The sequence below is a fragment of the Mytilus edulis genome, chromosome 4, assembly GCF_963676685.1.
Source record: "Mytilus edulis chromosome 4, xbMytEdul2.2, whole genome shotgun sequence".
NCBI lineage: Eukaryota > Metazoa > Mollusca > Bivalvia > Mytilida > Mytilidae > Mytilus > Mytilus edulis.
Window position 1 is genome coordinate 74,253,601 of NC_092347.1, and position 21,256 is coordinate 74,274,856.

The following is a 21,256-nucleotide window of genomic DNA, read 5'->3' on the forward strand; positions in this document are numbered from 1 at the left end:
AGTTTAGAACAGGTCATGAAAAATACGTGAATTTTCAGGGAAATTACATAGAGAGGGGATTCCCATGTTCAAAAAATTAATAATTTTAAAGAATTCAGTATTTTTTAGCCTTTCTTTTAGAAAAAATATAAAATTTTGATCCATTTCCTCTGAAGTGACGTCAGAGATTTCACATGGTCAATGGTGGATGGGAAGTTGTCATTACACCACGAAGTGAAAAATCTGCTATATTTGTCCTTAGGTTTCCTTTATTGCGAATTTTTCAATTAATCAATATCACAGAACATTTAGACTTTACTGTTGTGAAATAATCTTCTGTATAGGAATACAAGGGTAGATTGAACAAGATATCTTCCCGCCATACGGAGTGGTTATAAAAATATAACCAAGACTTTTTGTCAAAAATGGCAACAAACGGAGAAGAAACTAGCGCTGATCGGAATGTAGAAATTTGGAAGATTAAGAAGCTGATCAAGAGTTTGGAAGCAGCCCGAGGGTGTGTAACATTAATTATTTTTGAACTGCGCATAATTACTGAATGTATCGTTAGACGTTACTGTCTGACACGAACTGCATAATAAATTTACACAAAGTCTGTTGAAAGATTCTCATAAATGAGTATTATCCCATTATGGATATTATACTCTAAATCATATATCAAATTGTTGATGATGATTATGTCAGATTTAGATGTCACTGCGCTAACATTCAATTAAATTACATGTACATAAATTTTATCCCCAAAGACACCAAAACTGAAATATCATCCAGTTGAAAGTTAATAATAACCTTAAAAAAGTAGAAAATTTGTGGCATGTCACCAAGGCTCACTGCACTGGACCATTGTGGCTAATAGGGGCCTTCTGATTTAATTTCACCAAGTTATTTCTCAAGAAACATTGTTTTAAAGCATCAACTTTGTAGACATGGTAGACAGTTATTGTTTATACTGTAATGGTAAATTTGTATGCTCAGGCATGAAATGAATAAAACATTTCCTTCTGTAAAAGTGGGGTGAAAGATACCAGAGGGACATTCAGATAAAATAAACTAAAGCCATTGCTAAAAAAAGAAAAAGACCGACAAACAAACAATAGTCCAGAAGACACAACACAGAAAACTGAAGACTAAGCAAATCGAATCCCACTAAAACTGGGGGTGATCTCAGGTGCTCTGGAAGGGTAAGCAGCTCCTGGCTCTACACGTGGCACCTGTCAAAACTCGTGTAAATGACAACATATTTAATTTATGAAAACCAAACAGGTCTAATTTTAAGTCCATAAACCACTTTCTATCAGATTTTTAAAAGAGAAGTAAGTTCTCCCTATGATTCTTATGGGGTGTGACCCCTGCACACCCTTATTGATGAATTGCAAAATTTTATTTTATATCACTGTAAATTGATACCTGATATTGGGTATAATACTACAGACACTTTTCTCTGAAACAAATTACCTATATACTTAGATTAAGCACAAGGTACATGTATCCAACTCTCTATTTTTGAGAAGTTACAAACTTATTTTATTTCCATTCTGCTGTTATCTATATCCTTCTGAAACTTGTTGTGTTGTGAATCTTAATTGAATTATCTAAAAAAATAAAAAAAAATAACACACCTATTTCTGTCATCCAAATCATTATTAGCAGGCCTTTCAAATTATTTTGTCTTCTTACTGCTTAAGACAATGTTCATCTCAAATGAAAGATAAGGTCTATTTTTTTTTAACCCTGACTTATTATTTGGATGTATTGCTATAAAAAAAACCCAGACATGTTGGTGATTGTCTTGAGTTGGCCATTGCAAATAGTAATTAATTTAGAATAAAGCAAGCAACACATATATACCTTAAGTTTAGCCTTCTTCTGTTCCTGAGTAGAAATATTTTTTCACATGTATAACCATTTTTGTCTATTTTAGAAATGGAACAAGTATGATTTCATTGATCATTCCACCTAAAGACCAAATATCAAGAGTAGCCAAGATGTTGGCAGATGAATTTGGAACAGCTTCAAATATCAAAAGTCGTGTTAACAGATTATCTGTATTGGGTGCTATTACATCTGTACAACAGAGATTAAAACTCTACAATAAAGGTACAATACTTTTGACCCAAGTACTGTGGATTCATTATTATTCGTTAGATATCAATTTTCTATAGTTTCATGTGTGCAGGGGAGCCAAGAATTCAAATTTTCAATGAATACAAAATTTATGTAAACTGTAGGCCAGACTTTTTTTATTATCTGTTTAACGAGATCCGCCGACTCTACCTTTCCCGATTTTAGAATAAAAATAAAAGTAGTGCTTCTTACTTTTATTATTATTTTTCCTGCCGACTGTTACGAAATCCTCAGAAAAAAATAAAATGTGTTGTTCACGATACTCGCTTTCAGTCAATTTCGTTATCGGTAATATTTAATTTTTACCAAGTCAATGAAACAGCAATTTTCATTTAAAAGTAAAGAAATTCAAGGCATAAACGATATATTTTCTTCTAAAAGATTTTTAAGCTGGTGGCATGCTTTTCATACTTGTTACACGAGAGCGTACATCAAATCATTCTAACTTTCGGCAAAATCAGTTATTACTTTATCAGAACTTGATGAAATTAGCCTAAAGTTAACTTGTCATCCATGTATTGCATTAGAAACGCCATATTCCTTTCCAAATAGCGTATCAAACATCGTTTATTTTTGTAAATTTTTCTTCGTCCGACATTTAAATTTGTAGAACTACGGATCAGAATCGGGATTTCATCGGAAACGGACCCGCTATGACCGAAATCCGGATTCTTGCGATAATGACTACAGATGCATGAATGGCACTGCTGACAAACAAAAATTGATCCCAAAAGGGAAAATTACGCATTCCACACGCATTAACATACTTTTGGTTAGATCTTCTTGATTAATGTATAAGCATTGTTTCAATTTATAGGTTAAAGTTGCTTAACTCTGGGACTATTACACCAGAGACATAAAAGTATATGCAGCGAGGTTGATATATTTGAGTGGTGCCATGGATCTATAGTCACTTATAATGGTTTTATTTTTATTTTTAGTGTCGACTGGACCAATTTTGCACTTTTATTTTTTTTTTTTTTTCGCCCCCCTCGACCCTAATTTTTTACAAATTTTCTCGCTAAACAGATAAAATAAAAAGTCTGGCCTTATATGCAGTGAGTGACAAAACCATGAAATCTATAATCCATGAAAACAATAGTTTTCCTCAATCAACGAAAAATTGGTACAGACGAATTAAATTAATCCACAGCAACAAGATTATAAGAACTTTGCTTCCTTGTTTTTGCTTTTAATGAATATAATATAATTTTAGCACAGCTGATGTTGTCTGAGGTAAACCAGATGAAGATAAAAAATAACCAATAGAAATAAAAGGAAACATCTTCTTTTTTTTTCTTTAATTTGCGGCCATAATAGATGTATAATTTTATTATCTGTATGAATATGTATGTTGAGTGCATGTGTGTACCATTAGTGCAAATATTAGAAAGAAAACTGTTAAATGTTGTTCTGAAAGATCATGATATCTGACATGTCTGATGTAGGTATCAACAAATTTAAGAATTTGTTATATTTTCAAGGCAATTAGTCTGAAGGAACAATGATGCTTTTATTTTTTAGCAAAACTTTAAAAAGTGAACCACATGATTATTCATTTATTTCTTTTTACAGTACCGACAAATGGTCTTGTGATATATTGTGGAACTATAGTAACAGATGAAGGAAAAGAAAAGAAAGTGAACATAGACTTTGAACCTTTCAGACCAATCAATACATCATTATATCTTTGTGATAACAAATTTCACACAGAGGTAATATAAGTAGACTTGTAATTTACTGATAATTTGCTTTAAAAGTAGCCTAATTGAATACAGGGTTCTAAATGGTCATAGAATTATTTTCAGGTTTTCTAAGAATTCTGATTGTTGCTGAAAACATGAGAGAAATGGAAGTTACTACATTTTTATTATTTTAACATTTTTACTGAAATATTTTATTCAAACATTTTTCACTGTCTTTACTTTTGAAAGTCATTGTGTGAACTTCAGTGTCTGAATAATATTCTTGATTTTAAGATGACCCTCTCTCTGAGCGATCACAAATGGTACTCTTTTTGTTTGTGTCTATAAAATGGACAAATTTTGGCAGAAAAGGGATTTAAAAGTGGATGAATATTAAAAGATAAATCTGAATAAGACATTCTTTTCGACATAGGTCAGTTTTTGTTATATTTATTTTTAGTCTGCATACATTTTACTTTTAGGCATTAACAGCTTTATTAGCAGATGACAATAAATTTGGTTTTATTGTTATGGATGGAAATGGTGCATTATTTGGAACATTGTCAGGAAACACGAGAGAAGTCCTACACAAATTCACAGTAGATCTACCAAAAAAACATGGTAAGAATTGTCATGAAAGTGTTTAAAAACTTTGCAAATATCGGTCCAATTCAACAAACTTATTATTAAACAAAAATACACACAACTATGGCTTACTATGCTAAATTTTAAAAATCACATAGAAAGTAAGTACTCCAGAAATAATGAGGCTCTTTAACTGTCAAAATAGCATGCTTTGTAAAGTTTTATAGGTGATTTTCATTGAAATTATATTTTTTCAGGTAGAGGAGGTCAATCAGCCTTACGTTTTGCACGTTTAAGAATGGAAAAGCGTCACAACTATGTGCGGAAAGTTGCAGAAGTAGCGGTACAGATGTTCATCACAAACGATAAACCAAATATAGCTGGCTTAGTGCTGGCTGGATCAGCTGACTTCAAAACAGAACTTAGTCAATCAGATATGTTTGATCCTGTAAGTCATAATCATAGTTATGCTTTAAAATAAAATATTAAGATTGTATTATTCAGTTAGAATAAAGTTCATCTTTTTGACAAGTGTTCAAATGTAAAGTAGAACAAATTTGTATTTAAATATTTGGAGCTTTTCCAGAAGTAATTGAAATTTGAATGGGCAATTTTATTAAAATTTGATGGGTGGTGGTTAGTTTAAACAGATACCCTGAACAATTAAATTAAATCAACAATTATGTATGGCAGGTTAGATAAAAAGAACCCCCCACCCCCTCCTATTTATGTTTAGAACAGCGCTACAAATGTACATGTATTTAAATGTTAAATAATAAATGCAGTGTCTTTATAGAAACATCTTTTAATTGTAGAGATTACAAGCAAAAATAATCAAAGTTGTTGATGTATCTTATGGAGGAGAAAATGGATTTAACCAAGCAATCGAATTGGCTGCAGATGCCTTATCAAATGTCAAATTTATACAGGAAAAGAAACTCATAGGTAAACTTTCATTATAGATAAATGGCTTCACAATTTTGACAAATTCAATGAAAACACAGCGAATCGTCCACCAAACAGGAGATTGAATGAATTTGAATCTAAGTGAAGGACTAGACCAAAAGCACTTGAACCATTAAATTTTTGGTGTCCTAACATAAAACTTGTTTGATTTGTAAATATAAAGATTGGAAAGCTTTCAGCAACTTCAAATCAGCTCATACAAAAAAATGAATAATTGAAATTAAATTTTTGTGTATGTTGTTCCAAATATATGTAAATATGAAGATGATATTTTTGTCGCAAACTTTTATCATACAAAACAATGGTGAGGAGAAATTCTCCCTAAAAAAATGACCTAATGATTATAACTATTTTATGTTGCTTTGCCAAAATATTTGCTTTTGTTGTATTGAAACGACAGAAATGTATGTCCACTTGTCATGATATAATTCAAATATCGTCTTTTCAAATAACACTATATTTCTGTATGCTTGTTTCAGGTCGATATTTTGATGAAATTTCACAAGACACAGGAAAATATTGTTTTGGTGTCGATGACACGTTGAAAGGATTAGAAATGGGAGCTGTAGATACATTAATAGTGTGGGAAAATTTGGATATTACAAGATATGTGCTCAAAAATCATTCGACAGATGGTAGGTTTAGTAGCTGCATATAATGGACCATCATAGCTAATTTGTTAAATACCTGATTGATTTTGAAAGTGTACACAGCATGAACATCTGAAGGTTTTCTTTCAAATGTCTATTATTTTTGACATATTTGCAGTGTTACGAAATTAGAACTGATATATTTTTCAAAGGCTGCAATTTAGTAATCTTCATAAGGCCAGGGTTTTTTAATTTGTTGGTTTACGGATTTTCCCATTGAAAAAGTCTGGTCGGTCGGGGGGGGGGAAAAAAAAAATATCTCTCAAGACAAAAAACTATGCCAAAAAAAATATATTTCCCCTTTCTAACAATATGTTTGGTATGCTATCTTATCATCATTTCTTACAAATTTGTTCGATGAAATATTATTACTCAGCTGCCATAAACATTGCATGACATTGTCTAATAATTTTCTGTGAAAAAGGGGGTTTGTGTCCAAGGACAAAGACGAAATTAAATCGTTATTTCACAAACGTAGCCCTTAACCAAATTCAGGAAACTTGGGATTAATGATCTTCAAACACCAAAACTGATAAAGAAAAAAATGCAAAAATTTCGTACGAAAATAAGTTTCAACACATATGTTAAAAACGTAATAGACTCGTCCACTGGAAAAACGAGAATATCGGGATCATCAGTTGTCATGGACTCCCGTTTTTTTTTATATCCAAATGGACGAATTGTTTTTATTATCAATGACACAAGTCTGAAGAAAATTTGAAAGGATTTGTTTTAATTAAGTTCTTCAACTTGAAGTCTTCCACGGTTGGACAAGATCATTTTCCAATTTTCTATTAGATGATGCATCTTACGGAATGATGACAAATACGGGAAACGAACTTCATGTGTAATGGGTTTTAAACGCAGGTTTCGTTCCGCAAAATTATTTGTGCAAACGACATTTCAAGGTCAGTTATGATTGATTTGTCTATTTTCAGATACGTAAATTGGAAGTTTTAGTTTTCACGAGAGAAAGTGTTATCAATTCCGTTATAGTTTAATGCATTTCATTTCCTAGAAAAATAATATTTTATTTATTTTTTGGAGATAACGTTTTTGTTAGGGTCGGCAGGAATAAAAAAGCATGAAAAGTCAATTTTATTTTTATTCTTCAAATCAGCAAAATCGGGTCGGCGGATCTGTAAACCAACAAATTAAAAAATCCTGGCCTAAGTGTATCCTGAGATCAGTGGTTCTCTACAGTAACATGCATTCTATCTTCCTTCAATAAAAACTGACTGCTATGATGCAGCCAATATATTACTGAAAGTAGAGTTCAAAACCAACAATAAATCTCAAGTTTGCTCACTTTACAATATACATGCAGTTCTTAATGAAAAAGTTATAAAATCCTATAATGTTTCAAATTTTCTGTTGTCTTGATTAAATAATTTTCTTTCATTTGGAGCATGACTTTAATATCCCAATTCAACTGTCAAAGTATATGTTGTTTAGATGCTTTTTTAAATATATTTCATTTTATTTTTCAGTTGAAAACATTTTATTCCTAAAACCAGAGCAAGAAAAAGATAAAACACATTTTATTGACAAAGATGTAAGTTTAAATTATATGGGGAGACCAGAGATTCAGAAGTAAATGTATGATATACTAGAATAAGAAGACAGTTTCACTAATGGTGATACACACTACTTATTACTTAAAACATGATCAAGTCTGAAATTGGGTGGCATCACTTTTACTGTTGAGGAGTTATGCACCTTTATAAATGGAAAAAAATGCAAAATCTGATCTTTCTGTTCTCTAACTTTAGTTAACCCCAACCAAATGTTTGGAAACAAAATCTGATATTTCTGTTCTCTAACTTTAGTTAACCTCAACCAAATGTTTGGAAACTTACACTCTAAGCCTACAATCTCAGAAAGGTCATATATACATGAATCCTGCATCTGTATGTAAAAGTTGACTTGTACATATTTACAAGCATTAGTTTCTGTGGCCCATAGACACATTCACAGAAGTTTTTACTCTCTCAAATTAGTATTCAAGGATACATGTACTTAAAATTGAAATAAATTTTTTAATATTTTTTTTCAATTACAGACTGGTGTGGAGTTAGAATTAGTGGAACAGATGCCATTATTAGAATGGTTTGCAAATAATTATAAAAATTTTGGTAAGTCAAACATAATGAAACTTAATCACTTCAACTAATATGAACCAATGAGCTGAAGACTTGTTCTTTTGATGGAAGGTTACAATATGTTACTGCTGTAGTGAACGCAGTAGATTTTACATTTTGACTATATTTCTATTAGTGCTGTTCAAATTAAATAATGATTTCAAGGGAAGGCACATTAAAATTAAGTCAACCACATATTGAGGCAATCAAGACTGAATTCATTGTACAATAAAACCCACCCACACTGCCCTCCTTAAAGGTCTCGTATAAGTTTTTGTGGAACAGCCCTGATATAAAATTGCAAAGAGCTTGTGGAAATACAAAGCTGTATTGACTAAAGTTAATAGGCTGTGACTTAAAGTAAAAGGTGTTTCTACCCTATCAATTTTATACCTTTTCTGGTGTTAAAAAGTTAGGATAGTGAAAAGCTCTCTGCATGAATAAGAAATAAGAAGAGATAGTTGCCATTAGTCAATAAGAGACCAAACCAATGATATTAAAATCCAAATGACATCTAGAGGTCACCATAGTCTTCTACAATAAACCTGAGTTGATTAAATACATGTATGTATAGGTGTAAAGTAGAGAAAATTGATGAATTAAACTAATTAAAGATCTAAAAATATCTCCCATGTCGACCAAATTCCCTAAATGGGAAAAACATGCAGGTTTATACATGTTAAAAGTTTTTGATTTTATCAGAATTTAGGAAACAACTATTATATTGTCAGTGATATCTCATTTCTATGGAGATACCTTTTGATTCAAAGTCTGAGCTAGTTATAGAATAAGGCAATCGGACATTCTGTCGGATGTCGTTTATATTTTATCTACTGAAGCATATTGGTTTAATCTACACATTCATTATTTGCATTACAGGAGCAACATTAGAAATAATAACAGATCGATCGCAAGAGGGAGCTCAATTTGTCCGAGGATTTGGTGGAATAGGAGGTAAGAATGAAAAAAAAACATTAGCCAATTTTCCTTTGAAAAATATCTTCCAAAAACATAAATGATATCAATATAAATAATATAAATAAAATAAACACCTTTCATTCAGTTCAGTGGCATAATTTATAACATGAAAATTCACTATTTAGTGAGCTAGTTTATGTGACTGTCATTGAAGCCATGTGCATTTATTGTAATAAATGCATCTTGATGACATTTGAATGTGAGATGTAATTATACCACCTCTCTGAAAGTCTGTTCATTTGTCACATCATGTTTTTTTATGCCCCATTTATGGGCATTATGTTTTCTGGTCTGTGCGTCCTTCCGTCCGTTCGTCCCACTTCAGGTTAAAGTTTTTGTTCGAGGTAGTTTTTGATGAAGTTGAAGTCCAATCAATTTGAAACTTAGTAAACATGTTCCCTATGATATGATCTTTCTAATTTTAATGCCAAATTAGATATTTTATCCCATTTTCATGGTCCACTGAACATAGAAAATGATAGTGCAGATTGGTCATCCGTGTACTTTGGACACATTCTTGTTAGGAAACTATTAATCAGTGCTTTCTGAAACTTGTAATCAAGTTTGATTTCCTCATGCTAACCCCTTCACGCCTTTTCAAGTCCATTGCTGATCAATTTCCTGTTAACCAAATAACTTCAGAGCAGAGGTGTGTGGGGACTCCTTGGCTTGGTGGTCTAAAAGTTGAACACTATATCACTAGCCTGCCTATTTATAACCATGTATGTTTAACTGGAATAGTCTAAAGGTGCTTTTTCATTTAATTGTAGACCATTGTATTAAGAATGTAACTTTATCAATAGTAGAAATAATATACAATTTGATGTACTTGCAGTGCAGTAGAAGTAGTAAATTACAAGACTTGATTAAAGACTGCAAAAATTCACTTTTTTCAAATTTTAATTTGTTAATTTTTATTTTTCAGGTATATTACGGTACCAGGTTGACTTCCAAGTATTAGACCCACACCTAGACGATATGTTCGAAGATTTTGATCTGGATGACTATTAAATGCCTTTAGAAAGACTTCAATAAATTATTACAGAGCCACTTACTAACTGCCACGAAATTAATGTTGTGGCACAAATTACAGGAGAGCAAATAATTTAAAATTTCAGCTTGAAACCTGTGACATTCCATATGGAAGTTTTTGGTATTACCAGTTTTTAAATTGTTTATAAAAAAATCAGTTTATTTATCATTATTTGTACCTGTATATTTAACTGGAAAATGTTATCAAAAGTTCAGTTCAGTTATAAATGTAAGTTCCAAGCATTCAAAGAGAAATTCATTATGATTTTAAATCAGATCAGACAACTTGTGTAGACTGAGAGAACGGTGAGAACAAACATTAAACTTCAAACAAATTGTTTGAAAAATTAGTTTTTCTCTCTATTATTTTTCCTCCCAATCTTTATAGGAAGAGGTATGATAGAGCCATTATTTAGCGCCTGAAATTGCAAAATAAGTATAAACTTATTCAATCCTTTTAAAATCGTGATATTTTATTCGTAAATGAATTGCTTGATTTAATTTCAAAATTTTCGTGTGGTAAGGCACTTGATGTCATAATCCTGTTCAATTTGTCATTTGACCTAAATTGGCCATTTCATGCACAATTTTTTGACAAAATTGAGCAACCGACTTACATTGATACATTAAAAGATATTTTACATCTATTTTTATAAACTCTCTTTTTAGGTGGAAACTTTAACTAAAATACTATATTTTAAAATGATGCTAGTTTGGCAGTTGCAGTTTTTGTCCTAAATGTAAGAAGTTTGAAGTCTTAATACTATCATACAAGAAAAAATTCAATAATGTTGATACTGCTATCAAACAAAAGTAATGGCTTATAAATATCTGAAGAATGAAGATATTAATTTATTTGTTAAATCAATCACACTTTTTTTATTTGCAAACTTAAAGGCAAAAAAAGTGGTTGTATCATACCTCCTCCTTTAGAAATGAATTGATATATTTAAAAAGAAACCAGTTATGTATAACATAATTCATTTTATCACATCATATGGGATTCGTATAGTACATTACAAGTTTTTTTTTAAAAGAGATCTGATTGATATGCTGATATTTCTCCTCATTTCTGTGATAAATTAAAATTTACATTTCTCATAGCTTGAATTATTCAGGATACTTAAAAGAAAAATAATAAACCCCACCAAATATCCCTTTTTATGAAATATACACATTTACTGTGGTACATCCACTTTTATCTAATTTACAACTAGCATGAACTTTGTACTACATATTGCATGAAACATGTACTATATGCCATAGAATTTTCTTTTACAGTAAAACCTCAAATTGAAATTTTTCCAAAAATGCATGCAAGTAATATGGTCTTGAGTACTAGTACTTTTGTTACAGATCTAAAAAAAATACTTTGAATGTTCGGTTCATAGGTTTTTTTCAACAATTTTCGGCTCCATGAACATTTTTCAATTCAAATATCAAAATTAATTCAAACTGCATTTATTTTTTACATCAATTATCATCCTTGATACATTGTCAAAATTGATAGAAAGGACCTTGTCATTTTCTATTTTAAGTTGTTTAAAAGCTACCTCTTGAAAAAATCAATTTGATTTCATACATTAACATGAAAACAATTAATATTATGATATTAAAATTCAATCATGTTTAGAAGTGTTTTTCTGGAAATTAAAACACATCTTACTGAAAAAAAGATTGTTCTAGTCTTCCAAAAAAAATGGGCATTGCTATATAAATGTATGAAACGTTCATTGTCAATAAAAACGAAATTGTAGTAATCTTATCTAAGATAAACAGTTCATAAGTTACTACAAATGTATAGGAACTAGACAATAAAATTCTTAAGGGTTCCGCGGAACCCAGTGTCTCGCCTACTTATGCTGTTAATTGCAGGCTCAACAAAAGAGGAATAAAATCAATAAAAATATTCCTCTTGATACTGTCTTATGATTCTAAGAAGCTTCTGTCCAAGTTTGGTAAAAATACAGTATGTTTTTAAAACTTTTTTAAAAAGTCCATTTATAAGTAAAATACAGATACTAGCTTTTGATCATAAACAAGCTTCTGTCCAAGTTTGGAACAGGTCCAAAATAGTATAAGAAAGTTATTAAAATTTTAAAAATTTTAACCACAGAGTGAATGCGTTGTTTCCTGGCAGAAAATCTAAGTCCATTTAAAAGTAAAATGCACAAAAAATGGATTTATTTGTTAACAAAACTTACTTCTGGATACTATGTTATGATCATAAACAAGCTTCTGTCCAAGTTTGGTACAAACCCAGGATAGTTTAAGAAAGTTATTAAAATTTCAAAAACTTTAACCACAGAGTGAATGTAATGTTTCCTGGCAGAAAAACTAAGTCCATTTTTAAGTAAAATATGGAAAAAATGGAATTTTATTTTTCCAAAATTTCCTTCTGAATACTATCTTATGATCATAAACAAGTTTCTGTATAAGTTTGGTACAAATACAGTATAGTTTAAGAAAGTTATTAAAATTTCAAAAACATTAACCACAGAGTGAATGTAATGTTATGGCAGAAAAACTAAGTCCATTTATAAGTAAAATACGGAAAAAATAGAATTTTATTTTTACAAAATTTACTTCTGCATACTATCTTATGAACATAAACAAGCTACTGTCCAAGTTTGGTAGAAATCCAGTTTACTTTAAGAAAGTTATTAAAATTTCAAAAACTTTAACCACAGAGTGAATATTTGTTGACGCCGCCGCCGACGCCGACGCCGACGGAATGTAGGATCGCTATGTCTCGCTTTTTCGACTAAAGTCGAAGGCTCGACAAAAATGTTAATTTCAAAGGATGTAATTTCTAGCCAGTCACCTATATGGTCAATATTTCTGCACCAATGTTTAGAAAATAAATCAAATTTTATATAGACTAGAAGTAAGTTCAACATTTTGTCTCTGAATAAAAAACACTAGCACATACGTTTGGCTCTTAAAGCATGTAAATAAGCAATTATTGCATATATACCAATGTTGGCTTTCTTAAAGTCACAAATCCACAAATGTTACAGTGCTAATCATTTATAAATCATCAGTATTGGGAAAGCATTATTCAATGAATTCTTTATGTTAAATTAAGGCACCAACCATTTAAGAGCCCTTGGAGTTTAATGATTAAGAAAAATTCTATCCCAAAATGGGCATAATGGGTAAACTAACGCCAATTGGAAAATGTGTTTTTGTATAAAAAAAAATCTGATATATAGCACAACATGCAAAACAGAATTAAATTTTAAATCAAGTTATTTACCACCCCAAAAAAATTATTTCTGGACAAAACTTTCATATTAAATGGTTGATGCCTTATACATGAAAATTGTGTACATTGAATGTATTTATATTTTAAGTTATATATATTTGTACATTAATCATTTAATCATGCATTCAAACGAAAAATCAATGACAATGTAGGATTTGTATAAACCTTCAGTTTCAATACCGATAGTTGTCCATTCTGCAACATTTGTATTTTGCCGCTCCTTCTTAACCAGGGAAACAATTTCCATGGAATTTTCATTGACATTTCCACCACCTTTTTTCTGTTTCAATTTTTTCTTTTTCACAGTAATTTTGGGGTTTCTCAGTATGCAATATACATAGAAGGAGGGAGTCACTTTGTATCTTAACCTCTTTGACCATTGACTTGATTTTAATGAATTGTATAGTGCACATTATTCATCTAAGTATTTTCTTTTGATTTGGCATTGTGATAAATGGATTTTGCTAAAAAACTTTTCAAATGAGGAAACAGGGGGAGGAATTTTAACTCCAACAGTTTTATATTAATTTTGTTATTAAAGGTTTTCTTAATAGTTTTTTCGTTGAAAATATTTCTTTAAACTTTTCAATCCCCCACAGTTCTACTTTACCTGAAATAGAAACCTTTGAAGATATTTTATTTGCAAATTGGTGGTATATTGAATTAAAGGTTTTTACACAAATTTAGATCTAATATCAGCCAAACATATTTGGGTAAGTTATGTTTGAAAGAATGCACACATATGTATTAAATGTACAATGTTGCAGCATTTTTATGAAAGATAAATTTATTAGAACAATTTGAAAGTTTTTCTTATAAATCAGTTCATGACATTATTTAAGTGAACAAAATATTTGTTAAGATTGAGGGAAACAATACCATACTGGCACATCATATTTCATACCAAATGATGTTTAATATAAATATCTTTTTGCTGTATTCAAGCAAATGATCAAGTTTTTTTTTTTTTTTTTTTTTTTTTTTTTTTATCTATCACTGATCTATTGTAATGAAGGATTTTTCCACCATACTATAAACTACCTGTTTATTCTCTTTGAGATCCTTTCAAATTTAAGTTGACAAAATACATCATTATATTTATATGAAATTATGAAAGTATTTAATTGCAAGTTTCTTAATCACAGTTTTCAATCTGAAAGTAATGGTAAAAAAAAAAAAACAGATTAAAAATCTGTATACAATATATATGGTGAAATAAATCTAAAATATCAACTAGATGATCATTTTATTCTCCAAACCACTGTGCAGTATTCACTGTCTTTGGACCAACAGTTGAAGTGGTTTTGTATTGATCATACAGATCTGTTAGAACGATAATATGTAAACCAGATTATTGATGAAGTAAAAATCTTAAAATGAGCTGGTATCCAGCCTGTTTGTGGCAAATAAAACAAGGTTGTAAAAAAGATTATGAATTTGTTATTTGTTAAATTCCACAAGGTTCAAAAGTTTCTTGGGTTGAAAACTATGATGGTGTCTGATATGTACTGTAACTACTAGTACAACAATATTAAAACAATTAAAACAAAAAGCTAAAGATGATGGGTAATATAAAAATAATTTGACCACAATAAATTAAATGCAACAACAAAGGCAATACTGATTTACATGAGAATGACTGATTCAGAACACTACCAGCAAGCTTCTGTTAAGTACAGACACACTATTGTCATTCCATCTGTGTAATATTTTTCTTTAATATGTTGTTTTTACCAAAGTCTGCACTGAAACTTATGGAAAATTTACATGTTGATTTAAATTCATGTTCCACCAGCAGCTATGAAATCTTCAAAAATTGGTTGGGTTGCAAAGATACATAGAAAAACATGAGATTATTTGGACTTTGTACTGTGGTAATCATCATGAACAAGACCACTGCTGGGCTTATCCTTAGCAGCTGATCTCAACCAACTGTAAGTAACACTATGCAACAAATTTGAAAACAGGAGTTAAGAAACATAAGTGAACGTTAGTCTTTCTAACTTTAGCTTTCCTATAAAAATGTTATGAACCTTATATGCAATGCTTATTATCACAAAACATACATCAAGTTTGAATTTTTGGGGGCCTTACTTTTACTGTTCTAGAGTTATGCCCTCTTAATCCCAATATGGAAATGGAAAATTGCTGAAATTTTTGTTCTTAAGTTTGCCTAAAGCAAATGTTATGAAACTTGCACACAATGCTTATTTCCACAAAACACTGATTAAGAACAAATTTTGGAAGCGTCAGTTTTGCCATTCTTGGGGAAATGTCCCTTTATAATCATGTATTCAAGTGGGGGTATCATCTGTGTCCAATGGACATATTCCCCATTTAAATTTAAAGTTGTGCATAGTCTTTCAAGGGCTTTCAGTATAAATTGTGGACAATGTTACAGACTTTGCCATAATTTTGTACATTTCATAAATAAAATAATCAATGATATGCCCAAGTTTTAATTGAAAAAAAAAAGATTTTTTAGATCTTTGGCCACATTATTTTGTGTCAGAAACCTAAATTATGTCACAAATGTGATCACAATCTAAATTCAGACAGTATTAAGCTTGATTTGCCCCAACTGTTTAGGGGTCAACCTCTGCTGTTGTATCAGGCTGTACTCAACGAAGCAATTTATTAGGATTAAAAAAAAATAGATGCATATAAATGCTATAAAGACCTATCTTTTATCTCAGGTTTTTTTTCGGCATAATTTTTCCTTTTATCCTTGTGTACAAAATATCCACAGGAGTAGGTCTGGTAAGGGCCGATTTCGGCCTCAAATTTTAGGTTCATCTGACGAAAGATTTTGCACACTTTTTATACAACCGCAAAATTTTTTAATTTTTGGTCGTATATTGCTATCACGTTGGCGTCGTCGTCCGAATACTTTTAGTTTTCGCACTTTAACTTTAGTAAAAGTGAATAGAAATCAATGAAATTTTAACACAAGGTTTATGACCACAAAAGGAAGGTTGGTATTGATTTTGGGAGTTTTGGTCCCAACATTTTAGGAATTAGGGGCCAAAAAGGGCCCAAATAAGCATTTTCTTGGTTTTCGCACTATAACTTTAGTTTAAGTAAATAGAAATCTATGAAATTTTTACACTAGGTGTATGACCACAAAAGGACGGTTGGGATTGATTTTGGGAGTTTTGGTTCCAACAGTTTAGGAATTAAGGAATTCCTAAGGGCCCAAATAAGCATTTTCTTGGTTTTCGCACAATAACTTTAGTATAAATAAATAGAAATCAATGAAATTTAAACACAAGGTTTATGACCACAAAAGGAAGGTTGGGATTGATTTTTTGAGTTGAGGTAATAACAGTTTATGAATTAGGGGCCAAAAAGGGGCCCAAATAAGCATTATTTTTTGTTTTTTCACCATAACTTTAGTATAAGTAAATAGAAATCTATGAAATTTAAACACAAGGTTTATGACCATAAAAGGAAGGTTGGGTTTGATTTTGGGAGTTTTGGTCCCAACAGTTTAGGAATAAGGGTCCCAAAGGGTCCAAAATTGAACTTTGTTTGATTTCATCAAAAATTGAATAATTGGGGTTCTTTGATATGCCGAATCTAACTATGTATGTAGATTCTTAATTTTTGGTCCCGTTTTCAAATTTGTCTACATTAAGGTCCAAAGGGTCCAAAATTAAACTTAGTTTAATTTTAACAAAAATTGAATCCTTGGGGTTCTTTGATATGCTGAATTTAAAAATGTACTTAGATTTTTAATTATTGGCCTAGTTTTCAAGTTGGTCCAGATGGGGGTCCAAAATTAAACTTTGTTTGATTTCATCAAAAATTGAATAAATGGGTTCTTTGATATACCAAATCTAACTGTGTATGTAGATTCTTAATTTTTGGTCCAGTTTTCAAATTGGTCTACATTAAGGTCCAAAGGGTCCAAAATTAAACTAAGTTTGATTTTAACAAAAATTAAATTCTTGGGCTTATTTGATATGCTTTATCTAAACATGTACTTTGATTTTTGATTATGGGTCCAGTTTTCAAGTTGGTCCAAATCAGGATTTCATATCAAGTATTGTGCAATAGCAAGAAATTTTCAATTGCACAGTATTGCACAATAGCAAGAAATATCTAATTGCACAATATTGTGCAATAGCAATTAATTTTCAATTGAAGTTATCTTTCTTTGTATAGAATAGTAGTTGATAATATATGTTGGAAATTTGCCAGACATGACTATGATGTCATTTTCTATTTTTTTTTGCCAATAACTTTATGTAAATAACTTCATTGGAAATTTGCCAATATAAAATGTTGCTGATGAAGCTTTTTTCCTTATTTTATCTAAAATGTTTTTAGATAATGTATGTTGGACATTTGCCAGACATGACTATTTACATTTTGGATATTGAACCATAATAGTTTAATATTAAATTTAAAAACTTTAAATTCTAATTTTCATTTCTTAAACCAAATTCATAATGTGACATAAACCTATGTTGTGTCAACTATTTAATCACAATCCACATTTTATAGCTGTATCAAACTTAAAAGTTGTGTCCATACTTGTTCTCATTTCAGATTTCATAAATAAAAAGAAAATTTCTTCAAACATTTTTTTGACAGGATTAATATTCAACAGCATAATGAATTGCTCAAAGGCAAAAATAATTTTAAGTTCATTAGACCACATTCATTCTGTGTCAGAAACCTATGCTGTGTCAACTATTTAATTTTAGATTTAAATAAGTTTGAAGAAGAAATCTTTAATTGATTTGTAAAATCTTGACATTTGTTTTGTGTAAAAAACCCATATAATGTCAAAAATTTGATCACAATCCAAATTCAGAACTGTATCACGCTTCAATGTTTTGTCCATACCTGCCCCAACTGTTCAGGGATCGACCTCTGCGGTCGTATAAAGCTGCGCCCTGCGGAGCACCTGGTTAAACACTTAAGAGTCTATTTCTTTTGTTCAATTAGTTTATGGGAAAGATTTTAACTGATTTAGTCTTTAAAAACGCTCCAAGCTCAAATATGCCAAAAATGTCACTTTTCACAGGGTTTTTGTCAGTAATGAAAGTGGCCGCATCCATGTTCATCATCAACCTTTCTATTTGTTATGTATTATCATCAAATACAACTAACATTTCAATATTAAGAATGAATACAAATGCAACCACTTGAATTTAAGATGGAAACCGTATAAAATTTAACTAAAATGCTAAAATTGAGAAGATTTCAGTAATTTAGCCTGACTTAATGATGTAAGTACCCGATATATGTGCATTGTATTGTTGTCAAAAACAGTCATATTTATGAAGCAGAAGCATTATACTTTCCAATAAATAAGTAAAAGTTCACATTTTAACAATTTTGTAAACTGCTATATTTTGGGGCCGAAAAGGGGTCTTACTGGAACTACTCCCTCCTTTAAGTCAACCCAAATATTCCGATCACTTCATTAAAGAGAAACAGAAGTGGATAGAGGTTGTTGAATTATTCGAGTTACATTCATGTGTGCCTACCGTATAAGTTCACTGTTTTGTGAAAAATTGTCTTTAAATTAAAAGTTTACCAATATCTCGAATATCCATATTGAACACGTCATACAAAATGCAACAAATCTTACATAATGTCGCTACATTAAAGTGTAAAAGCCCATATAGAAACGAATGTAAACATTTCAAATATACGAACTTGACCATACCTTTTAATACGACCGCAAAAATTAAAAAAATTTTGGTCGTATATTGGTATCACGTTGGCGTCGTCGTCCTAATACTTTTAGTTTTCGCACTCTAACTTTAGTAAAAGTGAATAGAAGTCTATAAAATTTTAACACAAGGTTTATGAACACAAAAGGAACGTTGGGATTGATTTTGGGTGTTTTGGTCCCAACATTTTAGGAATTGGGGGCCAAAAAGGGCTAAAATAAGCATTTTCTTGGTTTTTCGCACAATAACTTTAGTTTAAGTAAATAGAAATCTATGAAATTTTGACACAAGGTTTATGACAACTAAAGGAAGGTTGGGATTGATTTTTGGAGTTTTAGTTCAAACAGTTTAGGAATTAGGGGCCAAAAAAGGGCCCAAATAAGCATTATTCTTGGTTTTCGCACAATAACTTTAGTATTAGTAAATAGAAATCAATGAAATTTTGACACAAGGTGTATGACCACAAAAGGAAGGTTGGGATTGATTTTGGGAGTTGAGGTCTGAACAGTTTAGGAATTAGGGGCCCTAGTAAGCATTATTCTTGGTTTTCGCACCATAGCTTTAGTATAAGTAAATAGAAATCTATGAAATTTAAACACAAGGTTCAAGGCCACTAAAGGAAGGTTGGGTTTGATATGGGGAGTTTTGGTCCCAACAGTTTAGGAATAAGGGGCCCAAAGGGTCCAAAATTGAACTTTGTTTGATTTCATCAAAAATTGAATAATTGGGGTTCTTTGATATGCCGAATCTAACTGCATATGTAGATTCTTAATTTTTGGTCCCGTTTTCAAATGGTCTACATTAAGGTCCAAAGGGTCCAAAATTAAACTTAGTTTGATTTTAACAAAAATTGAATCCTCGGGGTTCTTTGATATGCTGAATCTAAAAATGTACTTAGATTTTTGATTATTGGCCCAGTTTTCAAGTTGGTCCAATTCGGGGTCCAAAATTAAACTTTGTTTGATTTCATCAAAAATTGAATAATTGGGGTTCTTTGATATGCCAAATCTAACTGTATGTAGATTCTTTATTTTTAGTCCTGTTTTCAAATTGGTCTACATTAAATTCCAAAGGGTCCAAAATTAAACTAAGTTTGATTTTAACAAAAATTGAATCCTTGGGGTTCTTTGATATGCTGAATCTAAAAATGTACTTAGATTTTTGATTATTGACCCAGTTTTTAAGTTGGTTCAAATCAGGATCCAAAATTATTATATTAAGTATTGTGCAATAGCAAGAAATTTTCAATTGCACAGTATTCAGCAATAGCAAGAAATTTTCAATTGCTCAGTATTGCGCAATAGCGAGAAATATTCAATTCCACAGTATTGTGCAATAGCAAATATTTTCAATTGCACAGTATTGCTCAATAGCAAGAAATATCTAATTGCACAATATTGTGCAATAGCAAGAAATTTTCAATTGATTGGAGTTATCTTTCTTTGTCCAGAATAGTAGTTTAATCAACTTAAATCATTGTTTTATACAATATACAATGTATAATAATACTTTATTCCGAAAGCAATACAGCTTATAGGATACATATACACAATTTTACACCAATATAAGAATTTTACAAGAGATATATAATATATATAAATATAAGGTGTGCATGAAAGAACATATAATACATAATACATAATACAAAATACGAAATACGAGCGGAGAATGATATAATGATATAATACTTAAATAAAGTGAGAACAAAAATATTATTTACTGCAATTAAATTCTAAGTTTTTCTGCAGATTTTAAAAATATACCTAAGTTATTCAATTCTTTAAATATTTCTGACAGATAACAACTGGATAAGTTTGTATGTAGAAGAATTTCTCCAATAATACTTTTTTATATACTTTTCTCGAATTTGACTATATTTTTTACATTCAAGTATAAAATGGTATTCATCTTCAATAGAGCTAGTATTACAATTTGTACATAGTCTATTATTTTTATCAACATTATAATATCTACCTGTTTCTATACTTAATATATGAGCTGATATACGATATTTACAAATGTATGGTTTGTATATATAATTTACAGGTCTATCTAAATAAAATTGCAATGTGTGTGTACTATACATGTATCTATACAAATGACATTTATTTGAATTCTCAAAAAACATAGTTACTTC

The 21,256-nt window shown here is 30.4% G+C and overlaps 1 protein-coding gene across 1 annotated transcript; it reads left to right on the forward strand.

Annotated features, from left to right (window-relative positions):
• The first annotated feature begins 10 nt into the window (after positions 1–10).
• Positions 11–10,511, forward strand: LOC139520509 (eukaryotic peptide chain release factor subunit 1). Its single transcript, XM_071313193.1, has 11 exons — positions 11–496; positions 1,922–2,097; positions 3,700–3,839; positions 4,292–4,430; positions 4,652–4,842; positions 5,210–5,339; positions 5,840–5,995; positions 7,501–7,565; positions 8,073–8,145; positions 9,031–9,105; positions 10,055–10,511. The coding sequence occupies exons 1-11, from the start codon at positions 405–407 to the stop codon at positions 10,138–10,140; spliced, it is 1,323 nt and encodes a 440-aa protein (XP_071169294.1). The 5' UTR covers positions 11–404; the 3' UTR covers positions 10,141–10,511.
• The last annotated feature ends 10,745 nt before the right edge of the window (positions 10,512–21,256 follow it).

Coding starts and splice junctions, on each gene's coding strand:
- LOC139520509 (XM_071313193.1), top strand. CDS start 405: ATGGCAACAAACGGAGAAGAAACTAGCGCTGATCGGAATGTAGAAATT. Junction 4,843..5,209: donor AATCAGATATGTTTGATCCT/GTAAGTCATAAT, acceptor TTTTAATTGTAG/AGATTACAAGCAAAAATAAT. Junction 9,106..10,054: donor AGGATTTGGTGGAATAGGAG/GTAAGAATGAAA, acceptor TTTATTTTTCAG/GTATATTACGGTACCAGGTT.